The 23,890-nt window shown below is 43.0% G+C and overlaps 2 protein-coding genes across 5 annotated transcripts; one reads left to right on the plus strand and one right to left on the minus strand.

The window, feature by feature from the left end:
• Positions 1 to 2,813: 2,813 nt before the first annotated feature.
• LOC110494018 (zinc finger protein 493) lies at positions 2,814 to 7,171 on the plus strand. Of its 3 annotated transcripts, none has more exons than XM_021568682.2 (3): positions 2,814 to 2,893; positions 3,929 to 4,150; positions 4,288 to 7,171. In XM_021568682.2, exons 2-3 carry the CDS (start codon positions 3,943 to 3,945, stop codon positions 6,711 to 6,713), a joined length of 2,634 nt encoding a protein of 877 aa, XP_021424357.2. In that variant the 5' UTR covers positions 2,814 to 2,893; positions 3,929 to 3,942; the 3' UTR covers positions 6,714 to 7,171. The 3 variants fall into 3 exon arrangements, with proteins under 3 accessions (XP_021424357.2, XP_036805901.1, XP_036805902.1); XM_036950006.1 differs by having other exon boundaries at positions 2,833 to 3,834; XM_036950007.1 differs by having other exon boundaries at positions 2,833 to 3,095.
• A 1,747-nt stretch (positions 7,172 to 8,918) lies between these two features.
• On the minus strand, positions 8,919 to 23,643 carry LOC110494019 (hyaluronidase 2). 2 transcript variants are annotated; one of them, XM_021568684.2, is made up of 4 exons: positions 23,492 to 23,643; positions 17,313 to 18,282; positions 11,767 to 11,856; positions 8,919 to 11,125 (listed from the first exon to the last, which is right to left on the minus strand). In XM_021568684.2, the coding sequence occupies exons 2-4, from the start codon at positions 18,264 to 18,266 to the stop codon at positions 10,733 to 10,735; spliced, it is 1,437 nt and encodes a 478-aa protein (XP_021424359.1). In that variant the 5' UTR covers positions 18,267 to 18,282; positions 23,492 to 23,643; the 3' UTR covers positions 8,919 to 10,732. The 2 variants fall into 2 exon arrangements, with proteins under 2 accessions (XP_021424359.1, XP_021424358.1); XM_021568683.2 differs by lacking the exon at positions 23,492 to 23,643 and adding an exon at positions 21,657 to 21,959.
• Positions 23,644 to 23,890: the final 247 nt, after the last annotated feature.

Raw genomic sequence — 23,890 nt, forward strand, 5'->3', positions numbered from 1 at the left:
TGACTGATGTGGTAAAAGCCTCAATGTAATCGAATGAATCGCGGAACATATTCCAGTCTGTGCTTGCGAAACAGTCCTGTAGCTTAGCTTCCACTTCATCAGACCACTTCCTTATTGAGTGCGTCACTGGTACTTTCTGTTTGAGTTTGTGCTTGTAAGCAGGAATCAGGAGGATAGAGTTATGGTCAGATTTGCCTAATGGAGGGCGAGAAGAGCTTTGTAAGCATTTCACCTGTAGTTGCACAGGTGACATGCTGGTAAAAATTAGGTAAGACGAATTTCAGTTTCCCTGCTTTGGAATCACCAACCACTAGGAGCGCCGCCTCTGGATCTGCATTGTATTGTTTCCTTATGGCCCTATACATTTGGCACATACATGAGTGCAGTCTTAGTGCCAGCATTGGTTTGTGGTGGTAAATAGACAGCAACAAAAAATATAGATAACTTTCTTGGTAAATAGTATGGTCTGAAGTTCATCATGAGGTATTCTAACTCAGACGAGCAAACCTTGAGACTTCCTTAACATTAGAGATTGTGCACCAGCTGTTCTTAACAAAGAGACACACACCCTTAACCTTTCCCCGAAGCTGCCGATCGGTCTTGACGATGCATGGGAAAAACAGACATGTATATTGTCTATGTCTTTGTTCAGCCACGACTCAGAGAAACATAGGATATTACAGTTATTCAGGTCCCGTTGATAGCAGAGTCTCGAACGGCGCTCGTCCAGTGATTGTACGTTCGCGAATAGAACGGAGGGTAGAGGTGGTTTATTTACTCGACGTAGTCTCGTCAGGGAGACCGTGTCATGCCGACCCGTGAGTTGGGGTGGGCATTCTATGTTTTGTGTTCTATGTTTTCTGTTTTTGTGTCTGCACCAGACAGAACTGTTTCGGTTTCGTTCGTTCTCTTTGTTATTTTTGTTATTTCAGTGTTCAGTTCAAATAAAAGCATGAACACGTACCACGCCGCACCTTGGTCCTCTCCTTCCAACAGCCGTTACAGAACTACCCACCACCAAAGGACCAAACAGCATGGAAGAGAGGACTGGGCATGGGAGGACCTTGGGGGGGGGGGGGGGGGGTACTGTCACGCCCTGACCTTAGAGAGACTGTGTGGATTTCTTCAGATATTGTTTATACAGTTGAAGTCGGAAGTTTACATACACGTACGTTGGAGTCATTAAAACTGTCTTTTCAACCACTCCACAAATTTCAAGATTTTTTAAAGTTTCTTCACGTGCAAGCGCAAAAACCATCAAGCGCTATGATGAAACTGGCAATCATGAGGCGGCAGGGTAGCCTAGTGGTTAGAGTGTTGGACTAGTAACCAAAATTTGCAAATTCAAATCCCTGAGCTGACAAGGTACAAATCTATCGTTCTGCCCCTGAACAGGCAGTTCCTAGGCCGTCATTGAAAATAAGAATTTGTTCTTAACTGACTTGCCTAGTTAAATAAAGGTTAAAAAAGTTTTTTTAAATGAGGACAACCACAGGAATGGATGACCCAGAGATACCTCTGCTGCAGAGGATAAGTTCATTAGCGTTACCAGCCTCAGAAATTGCAGTCCAAATAAATGCTTCACAAGTTCAAGTAACATCAACTTTTCAGTGGAGACTGTGTGAATCAGGCCTTCATGGTCAAATTGCTGCAAAGAAACCTCTACTAAAGGACACCAATAATAAGAAGAGACTTGCTTGGACCAAGAAACACGAGCTATGACATTAGACCGGTGGAAATTTGTCATTTGGTCTGGAGTCCAAATTGGAGATTTTTGGTTCCAACTGCCATGTCTTTGTGAGATGTTGGTGAACGAATGATCTCCGCATGTGTATTTCCAACCATGAAGCATGAAGGAGCAGGTGTTATGGTGTGGGGGTGCTTTGCTGGTGACACTGTCTGTGATTTATTTAGAATTTAAGCAGCGATTTAAGCAGCGATCATTTGTTTTTCAACAGAACAATGACCCAACACACCTCAAGACTTTGTAAGAGCTATTTTGCCAAGAAGGAGAGTGATAGAGTGCTGCATCAGATGACCTGGCCTCCACAATCACCCGACCTCAACCAAATAGAGATGGTTTGGGATGAGTCGGAACGCAGAGTGAAGGAAAAGCAGCCAGCAAGTGCTCAGCATGTATGGAAACTCCTTCAAGACTGTTGGAAAAGCATTCCAGCTGGTTGAGAGAATGACCGCTTTGCACACTCTTGGCATTAAGGCAAATGGTGGCTATTTGAAGAATCTCAAATATAAAATACATTTGATATGTTTAACACTTTTTTGGTTACTACATTATTCCATGTGTCTACAATGTAGAAAATAGTAAAAATAAAGAACAACTATTGAATTAATAGGTGTTCTAAGACTTTTGCCCGGTAGTGTATACCAAAATATGATTACGTTCTGATCATTTGAAAATGTATACACATGACTTGATTCAAGAAATGTGTAATAAAATAATAATGAAACAGTAATCCCATGCGTCTAAAGTAAACTAAATATAGTACAATATCAAAAACGCACAGTGTAGACAAACGTGTCCCAAAGATTTTGAACAGCACTGACCCTGCTGTTGGCAGAAGCAGATATATAAAGTGTGTTTCGAATAAATAATTCCGAAAAGGAATTATTATTCTGCGTTTTTTTTCGTTCCAAATCAATTCAAGGTACATTTAAAAAAATATATCAAATGAATATAGGTGAGTAACTGTTATCAAATAATTAGTTAATTATTAACAATGACATCTACGAGATCTAGTGACGAGAACGTTATTTTATATCGATCAAGTCCAACAATTACACTGTTTCTAATCGAACACATTTGTGGGCTGCACGACAACATGGCGGGGTAGCTACTGCAGATAGCAAACGGAGTGATTCGATGTTGTTTTAGGTTTGTATCTGGTAAATTAGTGAAATTATTAGCTATCGTGCGCTCAGGCTCTCTGCGGAAGTTTGGTATTTTAATAGATAGTCACACACCTTGAAAGTAGTCTAGTTGGATTGAAAACTGAAACAATGGTTCGTTTTTTTAAAGCCAACATCCGCGAAGTTTAGCCACAGCTAGTTAACCTAGATAACAATCCAAATAACATGTAAGTTAAGTCAAACCAAATCATGTAGTTAATTTGGCCATGATAACATTTGAGATCTAGCCGGACGACACACACTACAATATTTCCCGCTGCTCTGTCGTTCGTTAACTAGCTACCACAAGTACATTCATTTCCAATGGAACGCTGCGATTGCCTTGCGAACGTATACATCAAATTGTATGCGTTGACGGCTTGACAGACATGGTTGTGAAGGTGAATGTTGAACTTTTGCTGAACACATATCCAGATGATGCTGTGTACAATTTTGCACAATAACGCTGTCGGTATGATCGAGGCGACACACTGTCATTGCGCTAAATGGAATGCAGCATCATCTGGATATGTGTGCGCAACAAAAGTTCAACACTCCCCTGCTACCATTTCTGTCAAGCCGTCTATGCATACAATTTGATGTATACGTTCGATAAATCCAACATTAGCACCAGGTACCAAAACGAAAATTGCTGTTGGTGTGATCGTGTTGTTCAACATTCATTTCCAATGGAATGCTGCGTTGCAGAGGCAGTTGCAGTTTGTTCTGTGTGGTGCATACAAGTTGGATTTATCAAAAGTATGCGTAGACGGCTTTACAGAAACGGTAGCAGAAGGTGAATGTTGAACTTTTGATGCACACATATCCAGATAAGGGGGTGTACCATTTTGCACGTTTACACTCTAGGTGTTATTGAGGCGTAGCGTTTGGCTGGAGCAAGGAGTCCAAGTAGCCAGGCAATTTGAGGTCCCCGAACACTTGCATTCAGCTTTATCTAACATCTTTAAAGAGATAGTTGTTTGTAGAATTATTTTGTGTGTGTGTGTGTATGTGCGCTCAGGATAAGACGATAACATGGAGTCCATTGATTTGGAGAGGGAGGACCCTCCTAGCTCACTATCTGGATATGCCAATGGCGAGATCATGACCTTGGAGATCTCAGACGTCTCTCCAGACTTGCTTGTTCTCGAGGTAAAGGACAGCAATCTACCAGAAAGTATCCATGGCAGCCTGGACATGGAGATGAATGCTGACTTTCATGAGGATGATGATGATGGGCATGGTAAGAGAAGACAGCAAGGCTATTGGGTTGTGGGTTAGGCTAACTTGTGACTTAACTGGGTTATTAACTGTTCTAGAAATACATACAAGGTCAAAAGCATTTAAACGTTGTCCTTGTTGCTTCTGTCTTTTGTAAAGGTTTTGCAAATGTAGAACTCCAGTTCTTTCCCTGTGATGCCTGCGAAGCCTCCTTCACTAGCGAACCGGAGCTGGAGCAGCACTTGATAAGCTCTCACTCAATATGTGATGTAGCAAGTGAGAGAGGAAGACAGAAGGCCAAGTCAATGGAAATAGAAGGTGTCTCACCCCTGCACACCTGCATGACTTGTGGGAAGGTGTTCAAATATCTAACTTCATTCCGAAAACATGAGGAAACTCATATAAAAGCCCTGTACACCTGCAAGACTTGTGGGAAGGAGTTTAAATACCTAACTTTGTTTACAAAGCACCAGGACACTCACGTTGTACCAAGAACGAGAGGAGGAAGAAAGGGTAAGTCGATCAAAGCAGTTGGCCTAAGTGTCAATAAGAAAATGAAAGGCCTTCACACCTGCAAGCACTGTGGTAAGGAGTTCAAATACGTAATGTCTTTCATAAAGCACGAGAAGACTCACAGGATCACGAGAACCAAAAGAAGCCACAAAAAACAGAGGAAACTTTCAACTTCCAAGATTATTATACGTCTTCAAGGCAATAGGAAAGATGCCACAGAAACTCATGTAAGGGCCAACAAGAAAAACAGGAAGAACAGTGAAGATACTAATGATCAGGATGCATGTATTTTAATATCTTCCGCTGAGCAGCAAACGCCTGACACGAAACGTTCTCCTCCATTTCCTTGTCTGGACTGTGGGAAGATTTTTAAGTTTTTCAAATCTTACCAAAAACACCAGAAAAGACATGCTTGGGCACAGGGCAAAAGTGAAGGAGTGCCTCCTAAACAGAAGCACGGACCAGAAGCGAAAGAAAATATTAGATGTCCGGTTTGTGGTAGAGCATTCAACAAGCAAACAACTCGCAACAAGCACCAGAACATTTATCATCTGAAAAATAACTTGCATAAAAACCCAAATGCATTAACGTGCTGTGAATGTGACCGCCATTTTGAAAAGGCAGATCTTTTCCAAAAGCACAAGTGCTTCCACCTGCGTAAGCATGTAAAGGCTTTCATAGAGGCAGGTAGGGTGAGCCAAGATGGGGATGTTTTCTATTGTCAACTCTGTGTCCTACAGCTCACCAGTGGACTGGAGTTTGAGAATCATGCCAGGGACATACACCCAGACCAGTACCGCAAAATCCTTAAAGCGGTTGGCAATATCATTAAAGACACCTTGAAAGGCTTGCAGACACGAAGGGTTGACAATCAGTCAACAAGTCAGGAGGAACCTGAAATAAACCTAAACAGTGTAGGAGAGACGGAGGAGGATGGATCGAGACAATTCATTTGCAAGAATTGTGGGGAATATTTCCTATATTGTGTTTCGTTTACATTTTGCGGGAAGTGTTTAAAGGATCGCAAAGACCACAGGAAAGCATCCAAGGTGTACCACTGCGAGGAATGTGGCCAACACTTTGGCCGAAAGGATCACCTGAAGCGCCACAGCTATTCTCATTCTGGCAGTTCCTTTGTCTGTTCTGATTGTGGTGTTAAATTCAGGGATCCGGGAGAGTTGCGTACACATGAAAAGACTCATCAGGTGAGAAACCACGCCTGCCAGCAGTGTGGGAAGCGGTTTGAACAGGAAGAGGAACTGATGTTGCATCGTGAAGTTGCTCACCCAGAACCAGGCGGTTATACATGCCACCGGTGCGGCAAGACATTTAGTACAGTGAAAAATCTGGGAAAACACAGAATGATCCATTCAAATAAAACTCCCCATGTCTGTTCAAATTGCGGTACGAAGTTCAAGAGGCGCGAGCACCTGAGGCGGCATGAGAGTCTGCACACCAACGAGAAACCTCATCTTTGTCATTGTTGTGGTGATACATTCGGGCGGAAGGAGGACCTTAACACCCACCTCGGTAAAATGCACATCATATCAAGACATTTTCTTTGTAAAGCTTGTGGGACAAGTTTCAAGGACCGTAACGCTCTCAGGAGACATAGGTATCACGCTCACACTAAGGCTGGCAAAGTGTTCCAATGTGAGGCATGTGGCCTAAGCTTCGGTCGGGCGGATCATCTGAAGCGCCACAAGCACACACATTCCACTGAAAGACCCTTCTCATGCTCAATGTGTTACAAAGTATTCCACCGGGCAGACAACCTCAAGAAGCATGAAAGAAATCACAGGAACAAGTGGTTGGAATACCTGAACACTCACCGCCACAAAACGCCCAAGCAGGAGAGCAGATTTTCTGAGAGATCCAAGTGGAAACTGCGTCGATCTGAAGCATCGGCCCTACTAAAGCTTATCCAGAGTCACTCCAAGCAGCAGCAACATATCTGCTACGTTTGTAAAAAGACTTTCAGGGGAATTTACTATCTAAAGCGGCACCGTCTACTAAACTGCTGTGTACAAAGAAATAAAATGGATTCATTCCGGTATGGGACTGTTAAATAACCTACTTTGGGGTTGATAACCTGGCTGATTTAGAAGTGAAACTTCATTTTATTTTGTAGAACTCGTTGGTGTGTTTTTGTATACAGTGAGCTGTAGAGCTGGGACGATAAACTGAAAATGATCGACACCGATCGCATATCGCAGGGATTGAGCTGATATCGTTCATTAAGATAAGTATCCTATACTAGAGAAATGTGACGTTTGAAATGAAATACGTTTGCTAATATGGGTGATTGTTAAGGGGACAATTGATGGTTACAACCATCAAACTAGGAGAAGTACTAAACTCTGGTGCACATCGTTAGAAACTTGTCGTGCGATTTTATCGTTATTGCATCAATTCAGGCAATTTATCATGATATGGATTTTTTTTTGTCCATATCGTCCAGCTCTAGTGAGCTATGGCTTGCTGTATTGTATTGTCATGCATTTTCACAATGAAAATTATAACATCAAAATTGTCTTGTTTCCTGTGTCAAATACCATTCATATCTCCAAATATCCTTCAACATACTGGTATTGTTATAGTAGCAGTTAAGAAGCTTGCATGCATACTTTGTAGTATAGTTCTTACTCTTTACTCTTTTTTATTACTTTGAAAGTGAACAATGAATCACATGTCAATTACATGCAAAAAAAGATGGTGTAATAAAGAGGAATCACTTTCCTTTCTGTTCCAAAGTGTCCACATGGTGGAGATCACAGAACATTTTTGTGGCCCAGGCTTCTATATTAAGGAAAGATTAGACTAGGATGGTTTTGTGTTCAACCCTCACCATCCACAGATCTGGCATGTCACAGTCTTTGTTTTTCCCCTCTTAAAACAACTGGTACAAGGGCACAGAAAATGTCCCGAAAAGTAAGAATACATATTTTCCTGTGAATGTACACATTTTATATTCCGGGAATAAAGATCCTGTAAAAAGCCTAAGATTTAAATGGCTTTAATTACAATATGTTGCCACAATGGCATGTTTTTATTTAATTTTTTATGTTTGATAAAAAAAACAACTAATAGCAGTCTTGCAAGCATTCATATACTGAAGAAAAATATAAATGCAACATGCAACTATTTCAAAGATTTTACTGCGTTACAGTTAATTTGAGGAAATCGGTCAATTGAAATAAATTCATTATGCACTAATCTATGGATTTCACATGACTGGGCAGGGGCGCAGCCAGACCCACCCACTGGGGAGCTAGGCCCAGCCAATCAGAATCAGCTTTTCCACACAAAAGGGCTTTATTACAGACAAATACTCCTCAGACGATCCCGCAGGTGAAGAAGTTGGATGTGGAGGTCCTGAGCTGGTGAATTTGACTTACTGCCAAATTCAAAAAAATGTTGGAGGCAGTTTATGGTAGAGACATGAACGTACAATTCTCTGGCAACAGCTCGTGGACATTCCTGCAGTCAGCATGCCAACTGCATGCTCCCTCAACTTGAGACATCTGTGGCATTGTGTTGTGTGACAACTGCATATTTTAAAGTGGCCTTTTGTCCCCGGCACAAGGTGCACCTGTGTAATGTTTATGCTGTCTAATCAGCTTCTTGATATGCCACACCTGTCAGGTGGATGGATAATCTTGGTAAAGGAGAAATGCTCACTAACAGGGATGTAAACAAATTTGTGCATATGGAACATTTCTGGGATTTTTTCTTTCAGCTCATGAAACATGGGACCAACAAGTTACGTTTATAGTTTTGTTCAGAGTATAATCTATTGATTCATGGAATTCACATCTTGTCCACACATTCCCTTCAATATTCCAATTGTACACACATCAATGGTATTACATGTGCCAAAACATTGGATCAACTTTGACGGGGGGGGGGGGGGGTCCCTAAAGAAGCAGAAGCTCAGTCTGGTTTTAGTTATAAAACAAGGCTCACTCTGTCCTCTCAGCCCAATATCGCTTTTTGGAAGAAAGAAGAAAAAAAAATCGAGAGGAAAAAAAAGGTAAAAAGGCACAGAAGGGGAGGAGCCCAAGGAACAGCTACCAAGTGGCAAAGGCCCTCACGTGATAACATCACAATGTTATAGTTGTTTTTATGATGACATGGTAAAATCCTACAAAAACTAAATTTAGTTCTCTATACTGATCATTCATGGGGGACACACATTTGAAACAGCTCAACCTGCAACACGTGGCAAGTGATTAAACTGACTCACCATGATGTAAATAATGACAGAACAGCATAAATTCAAATTCATTGAGAACCTTTTTATATTTCAAGTTTAATGTAAATAACTACTAATTACATCCAATCCACATGTGACAGTAAAGCAGAAGCATGTTTGGGACATAAATAAGAGCAGTGAAGATGACCAACACAGAGCCCCCTGGAGGTCTGACTGTGGTCCCCTGAAAAAGCACCCAGGGGGTCATGTCTAGATGGGATACAGCTTGTGAAATTGATGTCAAAGTAGATTTTTTTGTGCATTTCAGCAAACCCACCTAATTCTCCTAACCTGCTGTGTAAGTTATCCTAAACCTGTTACAAAAAAGTAAATTGACAAAAGCTGTATTCCTTCTAGATAAAAACCATGCACGAGAGGCCAGAGCCATTTTCGAAGGAATTTTGGTTTCAGGCAACAGAAGGAAGAAGAGTAGAAACAAATGGCAAAATGAGCAAAACAGTGCTTTCAGTTTTGGTTTGCAATCCTCACAGACCCTCAAATAACATATACAAAAGATAGATGGTAGAGGCACCAGAATAAGGATGACAAACATGTTAGGCCAAACACACTTTTCAAAAAAGGCACTTCACACTGGCATACCGTGTCATCTGTGCCGATGTCTGTTCACAAATGTCAAAGAACAGGTTGGCTAAAAATATGAATTGAAAATGATTAGATGAGTCTTTCTTGCTAATGTGATTAAAATGTTGCAAAAGCAGTGCGCGTGACACAGAAAGACAGCTATATAGATTAAAGGAATTCTTTGCCACAATGCTAAGCCTCACTGAAGCTCATGAATATTCAACAGTCAGTTTCAAATATTCCAGTTATTTTCCACCACAACATTAGACTTAAAAAAAATAAGGCCGTAGAAAAAGAGATTGTTACAAAAAGATACACTTTTTTTTAAAGATTGCGTTTTTACTTGTCCTATCTGCAGTTCTGCTAGATCAGAGCTGGGTGAAGGTATAGCCGTCTAGCCGAGAGAGGTAGGACTATCCAAGCACAGCGCCGGTCTCTTTGGACAAAAGCTTCACAGTGGAACAGTCTCCGTCGAAAAGTAGCATTCTTGTTGTGTGGTGCGTTAGTTTCTGTTGAGGTTTCTCAATTCCCTCAGTTCCACATAAGGCGGGAGAGGAACATTCTAACAAACTAGTCTCACTAGTCGTAACCTTACTAGTTTTTATAATTTGTTTATTTAACTAGGCAAGTCAGTTAAGAACAAATTCTTATTTTCAATGACAGCCTAGGAACAGTTGGTTAACTGCCTTGTTCAGGGGCAGAACGACGGATTTGAACCTTTTACCTTTACCTAGTTCGGGGAGTCGATCTAGAAACCTTTAGGATACCTGCCACCCGTAGTAACCTTACAACCTCTAAATGAAACACTTCACACAGACACACTCAATATACAGCTGAGGTCACCATTCATACACATTACAGACATCTTAGTTCTAGTTCTGGCTGCTAGCTCTAGATGTCTTCCAGCTCTGGTGAAGGGAGGGATAGACCAGTCCAGCATAGACCTTCCTTTCTACCTCACAGCACTCACAATAAAAACATCAAGTCAAAAATAGAAGGCCTATTGTTTTCCCACTTCACATGCTGTCCCTTTAGCTTGCGTGGGTAACTGAAGGATACTGAGGAGCATCTTCAGTCCCCTCCATCACCCTGTTGACAGATGACACTCCCATGTCCTCTTCTCCATATGGATCAGTCCCACAGAGCAGCTAGAGCCCATCCCCTACCAGGAATCCCCGAGGCCCAGCAGAGGCCAGGACCAAGGCGTGGTTGTTTCCCCCCATATTGCACATAGTCAGCTCCTGCTCGCCTCCCTCAGTGGAGCAGAGTGAGAAGCCCCAGAGGGAGCAACAGGGTCAGCACAGACCAGACTCCCCAGACAGGGGCGGCAGCACTCTTCCCCAGCTCTCTCTGGGCACAGCCCTCGCCCTTGTACCCGCTGTAGCACTGGCACTGGAAGTGTTGCCTGTACCTAGCCAGCTCCCCCTGATCTAGCTGACCTGTCACCTTCAGCCTGCCCCCCTGGACGCTGATGCTGTGGGTGAGGGGGTTGAGGTGCAGGTAGGCGTCAGTGTCTGAGAGCGTGCGGAGGCAGCGGCCATGGGAGGTGCACAGCTGCTGGCTGCACAATTCTGCTGCCGTAGAGACGTTAAGCAGGTACCGTCCAAGCGGACCGCGTAGGTAGTCATTCAGACTGGAGCAGCTGGCCTGAGGGAGGAGAGCGAGAGAGTGAAACACGGGTGCAGACTCAGAATGGACAAACACATGTTAACATTTAAATTGTGGATAGACGGACAGGATATAGTTGTTCCAGAGGGGAACACCAGGGGTGTTATTCATTAGTCAGATTCCGTTGTCTGTTGCAAAACGTTTTAAAATGGAAATCGTTGACTCCGAACAGAAAACGTGTTGTAACAAAAACCTGACTCTATTGAAAAAAATACATGTTGGTCCCTCCCAGTTTCGTTCTGTTTTCGCTGTTGGTTTCAGTTTGGTTCCTGCGACTAATGAATACACCCCAGACTGATGACTCAAAATCATCATGCATAATCTATGAATTGTCAAATAGGGGTGTGTCCCAAATGGAACCTTATTTCCCTACAGGGTGTTGGTCAAAAAGTAGTGCACTATGTAGGAAATAGGGTGTCATTTGGGAAGCACACCAAATGGTGTCATTCATAGATCATGAATAGTTTGAGTCACTTTATAAGGAATAGGGAATTTTCAGGGAGAACACTCACATTGCTGCTGCTGTAGGTACGTTACAGAGGCGAACACCAGTTTAGTTTGTCATCAGACTATGGATAATCTATTCGTGATCAAAATAGCTCTTGAAGGAGAACACTCACTTTGCTGCTGGCGTAGGTATGATCTCCCCAGACGATGACCCCAGCTGCTCCCAGGGCTACACTCTCCCCAATGGTGGACACCAGGTCTGTCTGCAGAAACACACACACACACACTCAGTCCGGCAGCACATTATGAACACACTGGCCACGTTTGAGATCGACTACATTGCAGCCAGCGACCACAGACTGACAGATCTACAAATCATAAATGAGAGGTCATTCATAACGTAAGGTGATTTGTAGTTCAGTCAGTGGCTGACCACTATGACGTTGAACGTAATCAATCTGAAACACACCCTGCCCTCTATGAACAGGAACATGTCATCATTTAGTTAACACTGACCAGCTGAGCTCAACCACGCCCTTTACAGTTCACGTCTGCGTCCCAAATGGCACTCCTGTTCCCTTCAAAGTGCACTACTTTTGACCCATAGAGCTGGTCGGCAGGTAACCTAGTGGTTAGAGAGTTGGGCCGGTAACCGAAAGGTTGCTGGAGCGAATCCCCGAGCTGACAAGGTAAATATCTGTCGTTCTGCCCCTGAACAAGGCAGTCATTGTAAATAAGTATTTGTTCTTAACGGACTTGCCTAGTTAAATAAAAAAGAGCTCTGGTCAATTGTAGCGCACTAAGGAATAGGGTGCCATATGAGACGCATTCCCATTATACTCGACATTCTGAAATCATCCAATCTATTCTCAAGACACCCTGATTTAAAAACACAGACACCAGATGCGTCACTCTCCCACACACATTCTTTCGCGCCAACACACTCGTTCAACATGGAGAGATCTAGGGCAATTATATCATGGAGTCGTCAGTTCAGACACACTCTAACGAAGAAATTAAGCATGGAGTCGACAGGTCTGTAGGCTAACCATGACGCCTCATTCATTCAGAATATTCCGACACGCAAAAAAACATCTCGGTCCGTCTCCCATCCAGTGTGTCTGTGTGAAGAGTGGTCCAGTGGGAAAGTAAACACTGACGCCCCGGCTGCCTGACAGCACCCCATTCATCCAGTCAGATACACACTAGTACCAACATCACCACCAGACACAAAAATTGCCAAAAGACTCCAGCCACCTGAGACATGAACTGTTCTCCATAGCCCGGCAGGCAGTACCGGTGCATCAAGGCTCAGACCAACAGACTCCTAAACAGCTTCCATCTCCTGGCCATAACACTGTTGAATGGCTAACAACTACTGCTCCCCCTCATACCTACGCTGCTGCTGCAAAAATGATTATTGATTTGATTTATTACTACCACTACGCTGTTGTTCATCGATTGCCATTAGTATCTATGTATCCTGCTACTGGTCACTATTACTCCTGTTTACATGTATATAAAATATATACACAGTGTACAAAACATTGGGAGCATGACAGACTGACCAGGTGAAAGCTATGATCCCTTATGTCACTTGTTAAATCCACTTCAAATCAGTGTAGTTGAAGAAGGATTTTTAAGCCTTGAGACAATTGAGACATGGACTGTGTATGTGTGCCATTCAGAGGGTGAATGGGCAAGACAAAAGATCTTTGAACGGGGTATTGTAGTAGGTGCATGGCGCAACGGTTTGAGTGTGTCATGAACTGCAACGCTGCTGGGTTTTTCACGCTCAACAGCTTCCTGTGTGTATCAAGAATGGTCCACTACTCCAAGGACATCCAGCCAACTTGACACAACTGTGGGAAGCGTTGAAGTCAACATGGGCCAGCATCCCTGTGGAACGCTTTCGACACCTTGTAGAGTCCATGCCTGACGAATTGAGGCTGTTCTGAGGGCAAAATAGGATGCAACTCAATATTAGGAAGGTGTTATTAATGTTTTGTACACTGTGTATAATCCTGCTACCAGTCATTTTTCAGTTATGTTCACGTGTACAGTATAACAGCTAACAACTATAAAAGTCTAGAAGCCTATCAATTAATTTGTGACTCTAGTTTGGGTAAGAATCAGTTACTTGAGACAGTATTTTGTGCGCCGCTATGTGCACGCACACCCGCTATCTGCACGTGTGTGTTATTGGAAAGTTGGCGATGGGTACTGACATTTAGTGTAGAAACCGCAGACAGACAGACATATGTAGGTTTCTGGGGAAACACAGGCGACTCTGTTGCTGGACACGAGTGTGTGAGTTCTAGATTTAGCACCTGACATTATGTAAGCCATGGGCTTTAAAAAAAAAAAAAAAATAAAGAGAAAAAAGTAGAGCGGCACATTCTAGGAGTGCAGATGCAGTCATTTTATAATCAACGTTTCGACAGGGTATAAAGCCTTTAACACTGTATGTGGTCTTGACATCTCACAGGGAGGCTCCTCTCATCAACCCTGTTTAAAAACCGGAGAGCATTTTGATGATGGATCGTTAGATTTTTAGGCCCTGTCAAGAGTAACACAGTGCTTTGCAAGACCAGAAGGAACCAGTCTGATTATCCACATCGCTCAGAAAGACCGCACACTGATGCTCTTGTGGAAACGTGATTGGCTGCATCTACACAGGCAGCCCTATTCTGATCTCCCCCCTCCCCCACACCTCTTATTTTATTTTTTATTTCACCTTTATTTAACCAGGTAGGCTAGTTGAGAACAAGTTCTCATTTGCAACTGCGACCTGGCCAAGATAAAGCATAGCAGTGTGAACAGACAACAGAGTTACACATGGAGTAAACAATAAACAAGTCAATAACATAGTAGAAAAAAAATTATCTATATACATTGTGTGCAAAAGGCATGAGGAGGTAGGCAATAAATAGGCCATGGGAGTGAATAATTACAATTTTGCAGATTAACACTGGAGTGATAAATGATCAGATGAACATGTGCAGGTAGAGATACTGGTGTGCAAAAGAGCAGAAAAGTAAATAAAATAAAAACAGTATGGGGATGAGGTAGGTAAATTGGGTGGGCTATATACCGATGGACTATGTACAGCTGCAGCGATCGGTTAGCAGCTCAGATAGCAGATGTTTAAAGTTGGTGAGGGAGATAAAAGTATTTTTGCAATTAGTTTTTGCAATTCGTTCCAGTCGCAGGCAGCAGAGAACTGGAAGGAAAGGTGGCCAAATGAGGTTTTGGCTTTAGGGATGATCAGTGAGATACACCTGCTGGAGCGCGTGCTGCGGGTGGGTGTTGCCATTGTGACCAGTGAACTGAGATAAGGCGGAGCTTTACCTAGCATAGACTTGTAGATGACCTGGAGCCAGTGGGTCTGGCGACGAACATGTAGCGAGGGCCAGCCGACTAGAGCATACAGGTCGCAGTGGTGGGTGGTATAAGGTGCTTTAGTAACAAAACGGATGGCACTGTGATAAACTGCATCCAGTTTGCTGAGTAGAGTATTGGAAGCTATTTTGTAGATGAGATCGCCGAAGTCGAGGATCGGTAGGATAGTCAGTTTTACTAGGGTAAGTTTTGCGGCGTGAGTGAAGGAGGCTTTGTTGCGAAATAGAAAGCCGGCTCTAGATTTGATTTTGGATTGGAGATGTTTGATATGAGTCTGGAAGGAGAGTTTACAGTCTAGCCAGACACCTAGGTCCACATATTCTAGGTCGGAACCATCTAGGGTGGTGATGCTAGTCGGGCGTGTGGGTGCAGGCAGCGAACAGTTGAAAAGCATGCATTTGGTTTTACTAGCGTTTAAGAGCAGTTGGAGGCCACGGAAGGAGAGTTGTATGGCATTGAAGCTCGTTTGGAGGTTAGATAGCACAGTGTCCAAGGAAGGGCGAGAAGTATACAGAATGGTGTCGTCTGCGTAGAGGTGGATCAGGGAATCGCCCGCAGCAAGAGCAACATCATTGATATATACAGAGAAAAGACTGCATGGCTGCGTTTATACAATTCTGATATTTTTTTCACTAATTGGTCTTTTGACCAATCACATCTGATCTTTCCACATCCAATCTTTTTCGGAGCTGATCTGATTGGTCAAGACCAATTAGTGAAAAAAATATCAGAATTGTGTAAACGCAGCCATGCAGTCACACACACACACACTCACTAAACTAAGAAAATGCATTGGGGTGCAGAAGACCAGAGATGCTAAGGGTGGCTTTTGAGTGCATATTTTTATTGCCGAAGAAAGCGGACTCGAACAGGCTGGAAAAAGATGGCGGAAGTGGACGATGAAGTGGATTCTGAATCCAACGGCGGTAAAATCAAGGAGAATTGGAGTATTGTCCAAAAGAATGGAAAACGGAGCAAAGTGTTGTACATTGATGAGAATGTCCCTTCGTATCTTGTAGGAGCACGGTTTGTTAATGAGGAGCAGTTGAGCAGAGTACCAATCTTGAAGAAACCATTTGAGCTATCCAAACTGGTGGAGAGAGTGATGGGTAAAGTGAAGGCTGTGAGGTTCACGAGAGGCAGGCTTGTTTCGATTTTTTGTGCTTCTGCGGATCAGAAAGGAACGTTTGTTGCGCCTCACCCGATTTGATAAGTTGGAAGTGTCCCTTCGGAACAGGGCACCCCTTAAGGGGGCTATAGCTGGCGTCTCGTGGGGTTATATTCCTGGAGTGCTTGATGCACGTCGGATGAATCGTGTGGTGAATGGTAAAAAAATTAACAGTCTATATGGCAGTTACATTATATGGAGTTTCTCCCTGCAGTTGGGATATACAAACTACAGTCAGTCAGAGCATTTATCCCAAGACCAATGCAGTGTGATCATTGTAAAGCTTTTGGACATGTTTCAAGTTTTTGCAGAAGGGAGAAGCCCGAAATGTCCAAGTTGTGGAAAAGATCATATCGTGCTTTTTAAAAGTGAGGAAAATGTGACATGTTGCAATTGTGGTGGGAACCATGAAGCTACATATTTCGATTGCCTGACAAGGGTAAAAGAGAATGAGATGTCCAAATGCAGGGCTGTCCAGAGCATTTCATATGCAGCAGCTGTTAATGGTTGAGGGTTTGAATGGTGCTCCTGAAGAGTCCATGGTGGTGGATGGGCCTTCAATGCAGGCTGCAGGGGTTGTCTTTCACCAACAGGACCCAGATATTTTAAAGGTTAAGAAGGTGGATTTTGTGGCCTTTATAGCTATGGTATTAATGGCACTGCCAAGGTGGAGAGAAGGTCCAGGAAGATAGATATTGTGGATGCGGTGGAGTTCCATGGAATAGTGGCACAAGCCGTACCACCCTCTCAGGCCCTAGAACCCGAGAAGGAAGATATGGAGATTTGAAAGAAGGAAGAAGTGGGAGTTTTGTTTATGTCAATGTACTATTTTTTGGGGGGTGGATTAAGTTAGGGAAACTATCACATATGGATTTGCTTTGTACCTCGTTTTTGTTTTCAACCTGTCCGGTTGGTTGCGGCAATATACCTTTTTGGGTTGTAGTCCGCCATAAAACCCACAGAAGAATAAACTGAGAAAAGCAGCTATAGTAACAGTCCGCTGAGAATGTCAAAAGCTACTGTGCGCCTGGCTGACTTCTTACTGGAATAACAATAACAGTGATATCAGGTTTCTGCACAGCACAAGCTACTGTTGTGGTGAGTAGCCTAATATCTATAGGTACAGAATTAGACGACGTCGGCCCTCACCTCAGTCAGCGGAGTCAGCTCATTGGCATACGTAGGCCGGGTGTAGACGAAAACGGGCCGTGCAACCCCGTCGCCCACCGAAGCCAGCCGCATCCCCTCCTTCACCCGGTTCCGGACAAACTGGCGCCCGAACGTGGTGGAGCGCAGCACCGTGCCCATGTAGACGGAAGGGAACAGAGCCGTGCTCTCAGTCCACAGCCAGGTGAGCTGGTCATTACGGGCCACATCCACATCAGGGCAGCGGCCTGTGTAGTTCTTCAGGCCGCTCCGGTAGTCGTGGTTGTAGCAGTCTGGAAACAGGTAGAACCCCCACAGTTGGTTAGGCCGCAGGCTCTTGGCCAGCCTGAGGGTCTCCAGCATGAACTTTCGGGCCGACAGCTCAAACTCCTGTTGAGCCACTTTCCCCACCCGCTCCGGGGGCCAATCCGGGTTTTTCTTGGCCACTAGTTTCCGGGATTGGTCCCGGTACACGTTCTTGACGTCCCAGTTGCGGATCCACAGCGGACGCCACTCCTCCCAATCAATTACGGCGAGGCCTTTGGCGTTTGGTTCGCGTATGTATTTGTGCACACCTTCGGGCATCTTCTCCTGGTGCTGCGTGAGACTGGCGGCCTGAGGGATTCCACCGTTCACCGCGGTGCCGTCACGCTCGTAATACGGGTACAGCCCTAACCGGTCCTTATAGAAGATGGTGAGGTTCTGTCTGACGAAGCCCTCGTTGGGCGAAGCTACGATCTGGAACTGCTCCAAGGGGAAATGCACACCGTGCCGGGGGCCACAGTCCTCCGTTGGGGCATTCCAGGCGAGGAGCAAAGGCTTCTGGGAGAACAGGGGCCATCTAGTGGGCTTCAGCTCTTCAGCTCGGAGGACATTCCTGGGAACGAGCAGAGCCAGGAGCAGCAGCCAGGGAAGCTGGCCAGTCAGGGCCAGGAGAGTGTGAAGCGCTAACCCCATGACCACCTTCTCTGCCCTGGAAGAGAGACAATGACAATGCAGATCTTTAAAAACACAGCCAACAGAATCAGTCTCTCCAGTTAGTTTCTCTGCATAGACTATATCAATTTGGCCTTGATCCAAAGTAAGCTATTGCTGAATGAAAGGGTATGTTTAGTTACTGTATACTGTCTCTTAGGTGCCCTCACAAAAACAATTTCTCACTGTGTTGTGTAATAATTACCCTTGAGCAAGAGTGGGTGTGTTATCGACAGCAAATCAACATTTTCTTTCACACACTGATTGGCACACATATACTGGAAATTACCATCCAACATGACAGGGTATAATAACATGTAAGATAGAGGGACATTTAAAATTACATTTTGGTACTCTACTAACATTGATTGATTAAAGGTAATGTAAGCCTTAGGGCTGACCCCAATTAGTCTTTAGGCTGTTGGTCGACCAAGATTGTTTTAGTCAAGCAGTAACAAATATATATATATACACACAGTACCAGTCAAAGGTCTGGACACACCTACTCATTCAAGTGTTTTTCTTTATTTTTACTACTTTCTACATTGTAGAATAATAGTGAAGACATCAAAACTATGAAATAACACATATGGAAACATGTAGTAACCAAAACAAAGAGTTTCGACAGGGTATAAAGCCTTCTTCAAAGTAGCAACCCTTTGCCTTTGACATTTTTGCGCACTTGGCATTCTCTCAACCAGCTTCATGAGGTAGTCACCTGGAATGCATTTAAATTAACAGGTGTGACTTGTTAATTTGTGGAATTTTTTCCTTAATGCATTTGAGCCAATCAGTTGTGTTGTGACAGGGTAGGGGGGGGTATACAGTAGGTAGCCCTATTTGGTAAAAGATCCAAGTCCATATTATGGCAAGAACAGCTCAAATAAGCAAAGAGAAACAACAGTCCATCATTACTTTAAGACATGAAGGTCAGTCAATCCTGAACATTTCAAGAACTTTGAACATTTCTTTAAGTGCAGTCGCAAAAACCACCAAGCACTATGATGAAACTGGCTCTCATGAGGACCGCCACAGGAAAGGAAGACCCAGAGTTACCTCTGCTGCAGAGGACAAGTTAATTAGTTACCAACCTCAGAAATTGCAGCCTAAATAGATGCTTCAAAGTTCAGACATCTCAACATTAACTGTTCAGAGGAGACTACATGAATCACGCCTTCATGGTCAAATTGCTGCATAGAAACCACTACTAAAGGACACCAATTAGAAGAAGAGACTTGCTTGGGTCAAGAGACACGAGCAATGGACATTAGACCAATGGAAATCTGTCCTTTAATCTGATGAGTCCAAATTTGACATTTTTGGTTCTAACCGTGAAAGGGATAAATGTAATGCTCTGATCCAATGGAAACATCATAAAAATAGGTCTACCTGATTACTTCTCATCAGTGCTGGACTTGGACTGAAATAGGTTCCAGTTGTCATTTTGGGTACTGGTACTGTTTATATTTAGATGTATGAGCTCTACAATACTTTTGAGCTAATAAGAGGAACAGGAGCTCAAGCAGGAGAAAATTTGCGGTGCCGGTACTCAGCTCCGGTTAGCTCCTGCCCAAGTCAAGCACTGATTCTTATCCCTTGTGAAAATAGCCTACAGCTTTGTCTGGCACGAGCTCACTGCCGCTGGAAACTGAGGGCCCAGAATATTTTATACAATGTTTCAAGTTTGCTAGCACAAGTTTGGTGCCTGACCCAAGTTAATACAATGTTTCAGGTATGCTGCAGACAGGCCATGTGTAGGCCATGTGTAGCCAATGTATGTATAGGATATTTATTTTTAGGATATATATATTTTCTACCTGCAGGCTGCAATGTTTTTATTTGTTGGCTTTATTTAGGCTATTTTTGCATAGTTGGCAATGGAAGTAACTTTTTAGGTTAGTATCATTTTCATTTAGATAGAATTTTGATGAACCACATTACAATGATTTTGAGATATGGAGATGTTATTACAAATTAAATTAAACTGTTTCACGAAAAGGTTGCAGCCTCCTCATGTAGCCTATCACCAGCAACTTCAGGAGAGTAATGGCAGTCTGCAAAAGCCAGGAGGAGGTTGGGTCAGGTTAAGTTTTTTATTTAGGTTATCTGGATCTCTGGCACCCTCTTAAGGAATTGGTCTTATTCATCAAATGGTAATCTTAAAGCATCAGACAAGCTCAATGCATATAATTTATTTTATTGAAACACATAGGTTGTGTCTATATGGAAAAATACACGTTCAAAATATTTAATTATAGACGACTTTCAGTCCAACAATATTTTTTATTTTGGGGGGGGGACAGCCCTAGTAGGTCTACAGTAAAATGACTCAAATAAACACAGGCAAAGAGACAGACACAAAACTGACTGACAATATATGGGGATATTATATATCTTATTTCTGTCCATGTCGACAAATACTGATGACTGCATTTGACCTTGCCTGGCAATCAGACTGATACATTTGGTTCACAGTCAGATTAATTCCGTACATTTGTTTGGAAAATTGCCTCCTACAAGCCAAAATGGTTGATAAAATGATATTTTAACTTACCATACCGGTTGTCCAGTGCGGTTGGCCCTTTTGCAGGTAGGAATGTAAAGACAATATATACACACAGGAAAGTATAATTAAATAAACGTTTAAGTGCTTTTAGTGTGCTCAGATTTCTATCACATGAAGCATGCACATAACCATTTTATTGGCATGAAGGCATGCTTTTTTTTTTGTCTTGTGAGCATGATTCCGGTGATAGAACTCTGAATGCACTACAAACGCTTTGAAAAGTTGGTAATTATACTTTAATATAGCTATATTGTCTCACATTCCTACCTGAAAAAACCCAGCCACATGGAAAACCGGTAAAGTCAAAAATATAATTGTATTCAACACTGGCTTGTAGGCCTAGAGGTCGCGAGAGGAAACTTTTATGATCCAAACGCTCATTTCTGCCGGACGTAGAACTGAATGCAATTCAAGTTGTTGGTGTCAATTTCTGCTGCCTTTGACACGATCCGAATAGAACAATACACTCCAATGTAAAACCAAACCAGCTCGCCAGTTAACCACAATGTTATTTGTCTGAATGATTATCATTAAATTAAACGAATACGCTTGTGAAGTAAGTAATTAACGTTAACGTTATATGAATACGACATTTACCACAAACGCATTCGAGCACACGTTGTAGCGGTAAACGCCGACAAAAGTTAGCAAGAGCTAGTTTCACAGTCCTGCGTTTACGTATTACTTACTACATTGTAGCCAAACACAATAGACCGTTAGTGTATGATACAGTTTACGAACTGGGCAATAATATCACACTACTCGCTCGAAATGTAGCCATACTTAGTTGACCAAGTGATTCTGACCTGTAGCACTCGACTCTCTCAGGTCCCAGGACACCGGTTTATTCCACTCGTGTGGTTTCAAACAAAAAACGAGATAGACGACTCTGCCGAGTTCCTGGTAAACATATCATTCTGATGGAAATGTTCCAGCAGTTTTCTTGCTGACAACATATTATATTTCGTGCAAAATCCTATGTGGCCTACGTCACTAAATGTTCGGCATTGAGCCCAGTTCCAACTTCCAAGTAGATAAAGTATTCCGAGGTGCTACGAGTTCAGCACTGCTCGTTCTATTCTACGGGAAATGGGCGATACGTTTCGAAATTGACGTCAATGTTTAAGCTACTTTGTCTTACTGACCAATAAAACATATATGTCAGTGGTCTAATGAATGGGGGGTGAAATGTGTATGTTAAAGCAATACTAATGTCTTTCTGTGGCTTTTTTGGTTTGATGTTTGTTTCCGATTACACCCCTTAAATTTCAATAGTGGTTTAGTCTTCCAATTTCGCTGAGGAAGGGATATTACTGGCACTGCTTGAGCTGAACTACTGTACAACGACTACTAGCTGGCCTAATAATACCAGCATCACATTACAGTAGTGTGGATGTCCACTCTAAACGAGCATATAAACATTATTGGCGGTAGATGGCTTGTTAGTCTGTGTGTGTGTTATAATTCAATCACAATATTGTAGGCCTTACTGATAATTTTCTGGGAGGGAACTGAAAAGCTATGTGATCATAGCTACCCGTTCCAACTTTTCAGGAAACTGCAATAAAGCTTCAGCAATAAAGCGTACAGCTGTGTAACGACATCCTTTCATCCACGGTTCAACCCCTAGAAAATAGGATGTCAGCTGCCTTTGAGTTTGCTGTGGACATAGCTGCTGTTCCTGAACGAGTTGGAACCACTGACTCTGTGCTGACTCACCTGGTGGATTCAAAAAAACGTAGATTGGGAAACGTCTCCCATGGGTGCTGACCAAGCATATCAAAACCTAAAGCAGGAAATTCTGTCTCTCTTTCTCACTCTCTGTTTGCTTCTTCACAGATGTCATTTCAGGATTTGATTTGATTTATAGGGAACACAGAAGACCAGACCATTTTAAGTGATCTGAGATACCTTAAGGTATCTTAAACAGGGCTTGCTTTACATCAGTGCCATGTGTATCTGTCTGCACTGACCGTCCATGGTTGAAAGCCTTGCTCTTTGCTCCTCTCTAAGCCCTGTAGAGTGAGCAGTAATTGGGGTGAAAGTTTGGAGTTGCTACTAACACACCTGGAGTTAACCTACAGTAGTAGTGAAGTCACTACAGTAGAGAGGGACTACGCTATTGCTGCTTTCATTTAGCAAAATGCAATCAGTGCTATAGTATGCCACCCACAGCTAGACAGCTATTGACACAGATGTGTGCCACAGGAGGTTGGTGACACCTTAATTGGGGAGAATGGACACTCACTAACTCTGACACAAAACACACACACACACACACACACACACATACATTAAACAGATATGAAAAAGCTGAAAACACTTGTTAGAGGAAATTGTCATATTATCTAATTAAAATTACTTTACACATTGAGGCCTGTGTGTGGTATTGTTAAAAAGGCATTAACGTGATGTGCCTCCTGTCATAGCAGATAACACTCACTGTGTCTGAAATACAGCTGTTAACCATGCTGGGGTAACTGATTCAAGCAGTAGAGTACATCATTTTTTATAATAATTTGATAAGTAATACATTCAGAGAAAGAAATAGAGTTAAAAAAATAATAAGAATGCAGACAAATATGTGCTACAAATATGTGACCCTGTAATCAGTTGTTGAATGAATCTGTCTCCCACTTACCCAACAGAGGCTACAGTCCTTTTCCTCTGAAATCTACCGAAGAGTAGTGTAGTATAGACCAGTTGCTCTCCCCCTTATAACATTGGCTTAAGTGTCTTGGGTCCCCCTGCGTTGAAAGTCCTTTGAATGGGCCAGTAGGTCAGGCAGAGGTGCAATGCCTCTCTCTCTCTCTCTCTCTGTTAGAAAAAACAGCCTTACATCTTATTTCAACCTTTGGCAGACCCCACCTCTGTCCCTCCCCCATAACCCTGACAACCTGACCCCAGGCTCATGAATTCAATAAAATATACCACTCTCACCAGGGGCTCAAACAAACCAAGAGGCACTTCTTTTCCTCTCACGCTCACAAGTAAATTCAGATTTTTCCCTTCCTTTATGAGTAGACTGACAGGTTGTTGG

The sequence above is a fragment of the Oncorhynchus mykiss genome, chromosome 17 (assembly GCF_013265735.2).
Source record: "Oncorhynchus mykiss isolate Arlee chromosome 17, USDA_OmykA_1.1, whole genome shotgun sequence".
Classification (NCBI taxonomy): domain Eukaryota; kingdom Metazoa; phylum Chordata; class Actinopteri; order Salmoniformes; family Salmonidae; genus Oncorhynchus; species Oncorhynchus mykiss.

Coding starts and splice junctions, on each gene's coding strand:
- LOC110494019 (XM_021568684.2), bottom strand. CDS start 18,266: ATGGGGTTAGCGCTTCACACTCTCCTGGCCCTGACTGGCCAGCTTCCC. Junction 11,857..17,312: donor AGCTGACTCCGCTGACTGAG/GTGAGGGCCGAC, acceptor GTGTTTCTGCAG/ACAGACCTGGTGTCCACCAT. Junction 11,126..11,766: donor ATACCTACGCCAGCAGCAAA/GTGAGTGTTCTC, acceptor CTCCTCCCTCAG/GCCAGCTGCTCCAGTCTGAA.
- LOC110494018 (XM_021568682.2), top strand. CDS start 3,943: ATGGAGTCCATTGATTTGGAGAGGGAGGACCCTCCTAGCTCACTATCT. Junction 4,151..4,287: donor GGATGATGATGATGGGCATG/GTAAGAGAAGAC, acceptor TCTTTTGTAAAG/GTTTTGCAAATGTAGAACTC.